We start from the raw sequence: 11501 nt of genomic DNA, 5'->3' as shown, positions 1-11501 counted from the left end.
GTCTTATCAAATTCCATTACGAAAAATGCATAGTTACATAACCATGAATAATCATGTGAGGGACCAAAAGGAGAAGTTTGGTCATCTGAACTAAAAGAATAAAGAGAATGGTTATGACATGAAAATAATATTTGATAAGAGTCTTTCACATCATCACTTTGTTAAAAGATGACCATCTTGAGACCTCTTGTTAATTTCATGATTTTATATGAAAAACAAGATCCTGCATATTGGAAGTCAAACCTTCCATATCTACTTATTATAATCTGATTGAACTCAAACTGAATCCTTTATCCAAATTATGTTTTGAAAATGATCATTATTATTTTGTGTACTACTGTAAAATGTGTGAGAGATGTTTTCCAAAAGTTGTGTTTGTTTATGTTTGGGTAAAACTCATTCATTTTAATTTCTTTGTTATAACAATGTTTCATACTTTTGAATATTCACTTCAAATTTTTAATGAAGCTTAAAACTCTAAACCTGATTCCCAATCTAAATGAGGAACACTTCTCATTCTCATTAGAAAAGAGTCAACTAGTGACAAATGTCGCAATACTAATCCTTCATTTAAGAAGTTGTATATAATCATGTTATTTGTTTTCCTATTGTAATAAGGCACACACGTGCTTAAATTATAAGAGAAGTTTTACACGAAACTTCTCCTTTCAACCCTTCATGTGATTACATATAGTTTTAAAAAATGTGTGACATAATAAAATCTTTAGAATAGTTATTCTATTTAATTAATCATTTAATTTAACTTAATTGTGATACCTCATTAAATACATGGATATCATTCTTAAAATATTTGTAGTCAAGCTTTACAATTAGAATAGCTTGAGATACTTACATAGTACACTATGTAGTATTCTTATATCTATGACTCTTGATATATGATAATTATTCTACACACATTATAGTCTATATGCATTATTCTAACAGTAATACACATAAACCGGTGACTGTATCTCACGGGTCATGAATATGATGATATATTAAATCTTGATATAAGTATCAATATTATGATCTTGATATAAGTATCAATATTAGGAGCAGTATTTATAATGGATAGATCCAATATGAGATTACCACATAGTGCATTTTGTTAGTGTCATAAGTTAATCTCATAATAATAGTGATGTATATCACTCTTCGACATGAAACCACTATGGTCTCTACATGAGGAGTTGATCAATTTAGTACCGCCAAATTTTATATATAACAAGACAATTATAAAATCGACTAAATATGTACTCCACGAGTCATGTAAAGAGACATAGTGACCTCGATTGAAATTTCCCCTTCTATATATACAAGAGTAATATATATAGATCCTTTGATCAACTTAAAACTGCATATTTAAAAATGATATATGTTAAATGGGATACTGAGTTTATATGTTGTTATTAAGTGTACTCGGATATTACAAACAAGTAATTGTATATATAATCAGTATCACATAAATGTTAAGTCAAATTACTGAAATTCTCATTGCCAGTAATGTGTTGATAAATATCAATTTAATTTTATGGTATATTATAAAAACATTAATATTATTGTCAATGTAATATATAAACTCACAAATATATTGACAATGAAATAAATAGTTAAATTAAATAAGATGTTATTTAATTCAAATAACATCTGATATTATTTAATACATTAAAACATAAAATATATTTAATAAAATATGTTTTTTATTAAATAAATGAGGAATAAGAATTAATTAAATTAACTGTAATTTACTTAGGCTCTGTTTGGTAAGCCATGTTTTCGAACTTATAGCTTATGTCTTATGTCTTATAAACTCATATGATAATTTAGACCCGTTTGGTAACGGTATTTTCATCACGAGCTTATAGCTTATTTTACTAGCTTATAGCTTATTTCCCAGACGCTATTTCAAATAGCGTTTTAGCTTATGTCTTATAGCTTATCATTTTTTCTTCCTTTTTTATCCTTATTATTTTAATTAAAATCCATTTTTAACCCTTATAATTTATTTTAATTTAAAATAAAATAAATATATATTAAATATCTTTTATGTCATTTTACATTTATAAGTTAATTGAACCGCTAATTTTACCAAACACTTCAATTAACTTATAAGCTATCAGTCTCAACCATCCGCTATAAGCTATAAGTCATCAGTCATCAGCCATCAGTCATAAGCTATAAGCTATCAGCTAGCTTATCAGTCAACCGCTATTTTTACCAAACAGACCCTTAATATTTTCAATTCAATTAAAAGAGTTTGATAAATATAAGGCTAAAATACAATTTTTATCCCCCAATTTTATCTGAGTCGTGAAATAAGTTTATTTATTTTAAATTCAAACTGTTGTGGTCTCCCTTTCACGTTTTTTTTCATAGAAAATCGATTAGATGTTTGGTTTTAAACTTATATATCCATAAAGTTCCATAATATATGTATATACAATGATTTGTCATGTTTTTGAAGAAACTTATCGGTTAAAAATAAAAATATTATTAATTTTAAGTGCAAAAGTATGAGAGGGGGATCAAAATTGTTAAAAATCTAAAACACAGGGACCAAATTCGTGAATCATATAAAATAGGGGAATGAAAATTATAATTAAACCTAAATATAAATATCAATGGATTTATTTTGGAAATGCTCAAAATAAGAATATTTGGGTTTTAGTGGGTTGCTCTCTATAAATAAAAGAAAATATCACTCTGATATTAGTCCTAATTGCCACTTCCCCTCATAAATGACTAGCACCAAAGACACAAGTATTTTTTTTCGCATTTGTGATCAAAGTTAAGACACACTTTGAAAGTGTATTTCTAGAAGCTTTATTTTGATGTTTAATTTGTGATTAATGATTTAATAAAGAATCATTTATTGAGATTATTTTGCTGAGAAGATTAACATTTTAAAAATCCCTCTTAAAATCCCAAAAAATATGCGCTCCAAAACGTGGTACTCGGAAACTAGTTTCTCTATTTTAGAAAAGGTCTTTAGTAGGTTGCTGTTATCTTTATGCAATGAAGGTGGGTCTATATGGAAAAATATATGCTTAGACTTTTTTGTTGAATTATAATGATACTTTTTCTTCAGTAACCAAGGTGATTTCATGCAAACTCCTTATACCCATTGCAGACATTCACACTGGCCAATTTATTAGTTTGATATAAAAATGAATTATTACATGGTCATCTTGAAGAGGAAGTGTAAGTCTCTTTATAGTCTCAAATAGTCTCCTCGAAATTGGTTTGGCATATTTAGCACAATAGTCCAACAATTTTGTATGATTTATAGTGAAACACACCATTATGTCTTTTATCATCACTCAGTCGAAAGATGTGTTTATCTAATCCTATACACAAATAATTGTCATAATTTGTAGTGATCAATATGGAGCACTTTAGTTAATAAAACATCTTTCTAAATGGTTTCATACCAAAAACCTTAGTAAAATTCATTTTTTTGTATTGAGGTAACCTAATCTAAGGATGGTATTATAATTTTACAAAAAAGTATGATTGGAATATTCTTTAAGAAATAAGTATATTAAATGCTAAGCTGGTTGGTATTCTTATGGACCTAAATGCCAAATTTTTACTCAATAACGGGAACGTCTAATAGATTTAGGAAAATATATGAGAATCAATGGAAAATTAAACTATCTCACATCCACTTGTTCAAATATCTTTTTTGTAATCAGTATTGGTGAGTTAGCTCTTAAATTCACCTTGTTAAGAATACATGGATGATGTAATTCAAATATCTCTTTTGTAATTACTATGATGAGTTAATTCTTAAAATAACACACTATTTTTTCTTATTATACTAATTTTGTCTCTATTCTATTTAATCTTTTTCTTTTAAATATTATATATTAATATAATCAATACTCTTTTCTCGTATTCAATTAGTTTCTCTTATGTTAAATATTCGAATATTATTTTATACAATTTAGACATATGTTATATTTAAAAATACATTATAGCATTTCTAAAATGATAATATAGTACTTAAATTATATTATGTTTAAAATAATATAATTTTTAATTTTATTTATAATAAATATTATGAATTTTTATTTTTATTTTTTTATTGAAAAAATATGTCTAAGAAATTCGTATAGTAATTTTGAGGTCCATATTTAACAAGATTTTTTTGGCTGGACTCTAAAAAATTCAAAGTTCGTCAAGATCGACCCGTTTAAGACCGGATAAATCTATTTTGAAAGCTCTATAATAATTAATAAAGGATAAGATGTTTGAATCACATCTTATCTCTATTTAATTTAATAATTAATGAATATAATTTTTTATAAATATATTTTAACATATCTTACAATATTTTTCTATTATAGTAATTAAATAATAAATATAATTTTATTTACAGACATATTTTAGCATATCTTATAATATCTTTCTAATATAGTATATTCATCAAATTATTCTTCAACATATTTTTTTTAATTAATACTCTTTATTCTATTATCATTAACATAATAGTAATAAAATTTCGTTGGTGCACTCTAGTCTAAAGACACTGTTTTACCAAATCTCTCACCGTTTCACTAGGCTTTAATTTTATGGTACGGTCCTTGTATTTTATCAATGATTTGGTGATAAATAGTATAGTATGGTCTAAATATAACGTGTGGAAACTAAAATATTCATTGGCTTCAATTAAAAAAAACCAAATCTAATCCACAAGACACGCTACGTGTCACTGAATGAAACAAATAGATGTGCGCAATACGCATCACGCGCACTAATTCCCACACCCCTTTCCAGTGTTTATTACATTATTTATTATTTATTATTACTTTCATTTCATTTCACCTAGCTCCGCAGCCACGCTACTCCTTCATCAACTTCCATTACCTCTGATTTAGCTTCGAAACTTCGATTATTGATTTTCGTTTCTGAATCAAAAACCCGAAACCCTAGGGTTTTGTATTTGAATGGAAGGTTTCTGAGTGGTTGGAAAACACAAAACGCAGAAAAAATGAGTGCAGAGAGGTCGTTTGAGCCATGGGAAGAAGTGCAACGTCACGGTCAGGATTTAGCTGACCGACTTGCCCAGGGTTTCACCGATTTGATCCACACACACATCACTCCACCTCAATTCGTTTGGCCTAATCCTCCTAAATCCAAGCTTTTCGATTTGGAGTTTTCGACACAGAGTTTCGGGAAGAGGGATTTTGGTTTGCCGGTTGATGATTATGGTGTTTCCGCGATTTTTGACATCGGTAATCGGATCGGTCAGGCTGGGATGGATTTTGGTGCGAGTTTGAATGGAATAGTTCAGCAGTTTTTCAGGTCGTTGCCGTTGCCGGGGCCGTTTAAGCATGAAGAGGATACGGTTAGGGTTGGTGGTGGTGGGGGTGAAGGTAGACAGAGGAGGGGTTTAGTTGGGGTTTCTGTGAATGAGGATTTGGGTTTGGGGTCACTTACTGAGAGGTTGAGGAATCATGGATTTTCTGAAAGTGTTAGTGGAACTGTTGATGAGGAGATTGGTGGTTTAAATCTTGGTTCTGCTGGTCATTTGGGTAGGAGGCAGGTAAAAAAAACTTGGATTTTGTTTTTGTTGTTTTGAATATTATTTTGTAGTTCAAGATTATTATAACATGTGTTGTTTTGTGTGTATGAGTGTGTTTGTTTGTGATTTATTGATGGATTGCTGGATGTGGAAGGGATTTGTAGTAGCTGCTTAACTATTCTATTGTATATTGATAACAATTTTTGTGTTAAAGGGGGGAGGGTGTTGAAGTTATTGGATGTTACTAGTATTATGTTAGGGTTTGATGTGAATTGAGGTGTTTTGTTTAGAGATTTTTTTGTAGAATCTTATTTTGTGCAAAATTGAGTGGGTGTTTTGATAAGTATATGATCATTTGTTTAAACTATGGACCTATGCAATGCAAGATTATGCCTTTGTTGACAAAATTGTGGTGTTACATATTGTGGCGGTGTTGGCGGTGATGGGGCTGGCTGACAAAACCCCCCGTGACAGGGATCCAGGATGGGATTAGACGGGGAATAGATACGGGGACGGTAAATTTAGATGCATCCCCAACCCCCCATTGACATCCCTAGAGGCCGTCCTATGGGTATGTGATGCCTTTATGTTTATGACAAGAAAATTACTATAGTTGTTGTCTATGCATCGCTGCTTTGATTTTTTTGGGTATTCATGATTTGTAAAGAGTGGTGTGTTGGAGTAAGAAATAACTAAAAGAAGAGCTGAACAAATGTTTGCCTACTGTACTGTTCTTAAATATTTCTTGTATCTCATATTCTCATTGACAGAAACTTTTCTTTCCATCAGTGTTATCAAATTGCCCTGTTATGGCTGCTATGGCAGATATACATGGCGGTTTTTGAGCTCGCTGCAATGGTAAATATCGACCGCTATTGTGGGGTTTTCGGCCATAATCCGCAATAACGGCGCCATAGACGGGTTATTGAATCCCTCATGGTTGTTGTCTGTCCTACAATTTAACATACTAAACTAGTTTTCAATTTTCAATTTTTAGTTAGGGAAGACTTATTTTAAAATGAATGTGTGGATGATATGGAAGATGTGTAAGCTCTGGAATCTATAGTTTGCATTGCGATATTCTCTCCCCTCCCCCTTTCTCTCTTGTGTCTTTTGCTTATTTTCTATTTTATTTACCAATTGCATTTTGTCAAATACAGGGAATCATAAATTTTACATCAACTTATGATAGTAGAACTCAAGAAGTGGAGGGTTCTGTAGCTGCGAGGGGGGATTTGTGGAGAGTAGAGGCATCACGCGGTGGTTCTACATCTGGAAGTGAAAATTCTTCTCTTTTCCTGGTCCAGCTTGGACCTCTCCTCTTTATCCGTGATTCAACTCTCCTTTTGCCTGTTCATTTGTCAAAGCAACATTTGTTATGGTATGGCTACGACAGGAAGGTAAACACGAGGTTCAACTTGCTTAAGTGTATTTCACTATACAATTGATAGTTCGCGAGAAATGAGAAAGCATTTGACATAGTAGTTACAGCCTTCCAGGCTTTGCTTCATGTCAAAATTATTCTCTCTTGCACTTTGTAAAATAGTATAATATTTTTTGAAACTGCTTATTTTATCTCCATTTTTTAAACTTTGTATATGGATGTGTACATGTTATCCCCCGTTATTTATATATTCTTATCTTACATGATTTTTTTTTTTTTTTTTATTGTTAGAATGGAATGCACTCTCTTTGTCCAGCAGTGTGGTCAAAACACAGGAGGTGGCTGTTGATGTCCATGATTTGCTTGAATCCCGTAGCTTGTGTAAGTTGATGTAGATTGTTCTATTTTTTTTGTTTTTTGTTTTTCATTCATGCTGCCATGATGACATTTTTCATGATATCAGTTAAATGCTCGGGTTGCTCTTATTTATGTTTTTATTTGATTTTATATCCAATTATAATTGAAGAATATATATATCTACACTAAGACATAATGTTGAACCTATCATGCCTGTGTCTCAACGTTTCTCCCTTCGGCTCTTAATAAAAGACTCCTCTTCCTAATGTATGGGTATTAAGAAATGTAGGTAGTTTGATTAATTGGAATAAACTGGTCATCAATATATTATTTTTCAATTATTTCCCACTAATTATTGGTCTCATACTAGCGTTGTCTCTAGTTCTGGATGTTGTCTTGGTTGAGCATCTATGTTATATTTTTATTTTTCATTTTCCCTTTTGCATGTTTAAATGTAACAAGCTTAGTTTTCAATAAGCTTTTACTCTAGGGGGGAGTACTAGGGCATCTAGAGTGACATTCATATTTTGTATCCTTATTCATTTAGAGTTGAAGGTTTAATGTTTAGTATAATTAGTTGTTGGTGTTTTAAATTTATTCAAAATATAAATACACCACTACACACCGAATATAAAATATAAATAAATAAATATATTCTGTTATTCAGAAAATATTCTGTCTTTCTCCTCTTCATAAGTTAACCTTTATTTATGCATAAAATACTGAATCCGATGTTTAGATAGGCCTGTATGAATTAAAATTTTTATAAATAAGTTTCTTATCACTGTCTTCCTCTGCTCTCTCTTGGGCGCAGTCATTCGTGGATCTTCAATTTCCCAATGGGCAACTAACTTATGTATCCGGTGAGGGTCTAACTACAAGTGCTTTCCTTCCTGTTTGTGGAGGTCTTCTTCAAGCTCAGGGTCAATATCCCGGTGAAATGAGATTCAGCTATTCCTGCAAGGTTAGAATCCAAGTTACCAGAAGATATAATAAAAATGATGCTTAAAATTTGTATTAAGTTTGAATTTTAGTGATCTTGAAATGATTTCCTCATGCATTGGAACTGATATTTTCCAGTTTTTTATTTATTTTTATATAGAACAAATGGGGAACGAGAATCACACCAGTGATACAATGGCCTGATAAATCTTTTTCCCTTGGTCTTTGTCAAGCCTTGGCCTGGAAGAGATCTGGTCTCATTGTGAGGCCAACCGTTCAATTCAGGTTAAATTTACAATTCTTTTATAAGATCCATTCATTGACACTTAGCATATTGATGCCTCTAATAAACCCTGTTTAATGCGAATTTTAGCAATCAAGTGTCAAACTTAGCATAATGATGCCTCTAATAAACTCTGTTTAATGTGAATTTTAGCAATAAAATTGTTGAATCAACGCCATATTATCTTGATAACCACATGCATAATTTTTTTGATGATTTTGACATTTGTAGTCATGTAATTTAATACTAGCATTTACTTATACTTTAAATGTCTTAGCAAACACCAAAGTAGACTTATTTTTGGTTACACAAATAAATTGATTTTACGAGGTATTAAATTATTTTAAAATATATATTTGATCTTTTAGCAGATGTTTTTAATTTACCGGTCATCATCAGTCTCTGGTCTTTTGTTGTACTTCATTGTCCGTGATCATCTTGCCAACTTGTATTTTAAATTTCTTTCATACATGTTGATCATTATGATGTCTTATATATTGTCAGTGTGTGCCCTACATTTGGTGGAAGCAACCCAGGGGTGCGGACTGAACTCATTCATTCGGTCAAAGAGCAACTTAGTCTAATTTGTGGATGTGCTTTAACAACATATCCTTCCGCGTTTGCATCAGTATCTGTAAGTTGTTTCACTGATCGTAATTTGTTCTTCACTTATGGATGCTTATTTTGGATGCTCCTAATATTGTGAAAACATCTTTTTGGTTATTATTGCCATTAAGCTCAAAGTTATTGTATGTTACATGGATTAAATGATTCCTTAATATTTTGTCATGGACCATCTATACAAATAGACCATTTAATTTTATATTTCTCTTGAGACAAAATTAATGAATATTAAATTTACTATGCTCCAGTTTTAGTTTTGTCACATTTAAGTGAAAATATTGGAAATATTTGAAATAATATAGATAGAGTTTGTGTTTGATGGTTTGAGACAAGCTGAAGATTGCTTAACTTCAAATACTGATAGCACTGCTGGAAAATGACATTAGCTATGATATTGTATCTGGTTGGTACTGTCCCTACCTATAAACATGTATTTGTTAATTGACACTCCTTTTAATGTTGTTAAGTGTCCATACTTTAGAAATATGGGTTGATAAGTGTCGAAACACTTGGGGTATTGATAGAACCAACTGGTATATTATACAGAAAATGGGGAAGAATCCCCTATGGTTACAACAATGACAGCACTTCAAGGGTCTGCCTACCTCCCAATGCCATATGGCCCTATTCTTCTCAATTTACAAGATGCTGCCCTCTCTAATCCTCCTATGTATTTATAGGCAGCAATGCCTTATTTATTTGGCCCAACTACCTTTCAACAAAACAACTAACTACCCCATTAACTAATGAACTAACTAATTTTTTGGGTATTTGGTTTGAGCCTTAGTCCAATAATATAGCCCAATAATAGCGAATTGGTTAATTGTTTAATCCTGCTTATGGATCAATCTGTTAGAGGGGGAAGGGAGTTAGTTTTATAATGACATGGTTAGTTAGGGAGAAGGGGAGAATATGATTTCAGTTGGGAACCTAAGAGGTTGGGCAGCGAGAGAATCATCTCTCCTCTGAGGAGCATTTGCTCTGGGATTATAGGGATCATTCTCTGTAATAGTTCTTAATTCAATCAATATTACATTTTCCATTTATCTTAGTTTTGAATCCGTATCACTAACCAACTACTTGACTAACAAGTGACAGCTTCTTAACTTACAACAGTAGCACTGTCTTAAAAGCTATCTGTCAAGGGGTAAGAATCGGGTCATTTAAACACTCCATTGAGAATCAATGTCTCAGTATCTGCACTTGAATCACAATGCCATATCCTGAGAATCTGTTTCAGTGTCTGCACTTGAATGTGAGACTTGGCACTCCACAATGCCAAAATCCTGAGAGCCTGTTTCGGTGTTTGCACTTGGCAACACTTGGCTTTATCGGTCAACCAGTTCTTGGTAGCTCCTTCTAAGCCCTGAAAAACCAAATCTGATACCATTTGCTAAATATTCAAGTGCTTGAGGAATTCTTCCTTCAAAGCTAGCTATTAAAGGAGAAGAACCTAACCATGGAAAATTGAAATTCTCTCTCGAGCATTGCATTCTATAGTTGCCGTGGGACTCAGTCCTCTATAATACCTAGGTGGTTCCTTTTGGTGTCCAAATAGCCATGCAACCTGAGTATATATGCAGGTGTAAAACGTTGAATGCCATTTATATTGTTATTTAGTTTTATACACCAAGCAGCATTGACATGAGCGACATGACAAAAATATTTATCAATGATGATTATTCCAAGCTTTTATAGTATTATAATTATTACACTAATGAAAGGAGTGCTTATCCACGACCCTGTCAATGATTTCTTGTGTGAATTTTATGTCGTGTGCAGATTGGCAGATCAAAATGGAATGGAAATGTCGGGAACTCAGGTCTTGTTCTAAGAGTTGATACTCCCCTATGCAGTGTTGGTCGTCCTTCTTTCTCTGTTCAGATAAATAGTGGCATTGAATTTTGATGATACCGTTCAAATTTATGGTACCACCTTTTCTATATTTTTTGCATGAGAAGTGTACATAGGTTTGGTTTAGTTCATCCACAACATTACACTCCTGACTTCAAAGCTTGCAGTGGTACTTTCTGTAAATAGAAAATCTAGTCAGATTGGTACATATTTATGGTTTGGCTCAATTCATCATATCTATTATCTTGGAGCCCACTGTACTTATTATTGAATTTTGAAATTGCTTTGCAAGTTTAGCACCTACTTTTTGTTTTGATTATCTTTTTCATTAGTATTAGCATTTATGTTGTAAATATTATTAGTGAAGGATATTTCTTCACTATGTAAGAGAGCTTTAGTTCATCCTCTCAAGCAAATTTAGCAATGAAAAGGAAGAAGAATTAGTCATGAAATTTGTTGGGCTCGGATCTTTAACATTTTAACTTAATTGTTTTGTGATATCCCAAAATCTGAAATTGGAGATAATATTT

The 11501-nt window shown here is 31.7% G+C and overlaps 1 protein-coding gene across 1 annotated transcript; it reads left to right on the top strand.

The window, feature by feature from the left end:
• Positions 1–4812: 4812 nt before the first annotated feature.
• Positions 4813–11221, top strand: LOC131653398 (uncharacterized). The gene is made up of 7 exons (XM_058923529.1): positions 4813–5548; positions 6688–6927; positions 7203–7292; positions 8083–8232; positions 8371–8495; positions 8998–9127; positions 10900–11221. Exons 1-7 carry the CDS (start codon positions 4994–4996, stop codon positions 11023–11025), a joined length of 1416 nt encoding a protein of 471 aa, XP_058779512.1. The 5' UTR covers positions 4813–4993; the 3' UTR covers positions 11026–11221.
• The last annotated feature ends 280 nt before the right edge of the window (positions 11222–11501 follow it).

The sequence above is a fragment of the Vicia villosa genome, linkage group LG2 (genome assembly GCF_029867415.1).
Source record: "Vicia villosa cultivar HV-30 ecotype Madison, WI linkage group LG2, Vvil1.0, whole genome shotgun sequence".
NCBI lineage: Eukaryota > Viridiplantae > Streptophyta > Magnoliopsida > Fabales > Fabaceae > Vicia > Vicia villosa.
Note: the sequence above shows the minus strand (reverse complement) of the source record. Positions and strands in the feature narration are given on the sequence as shown.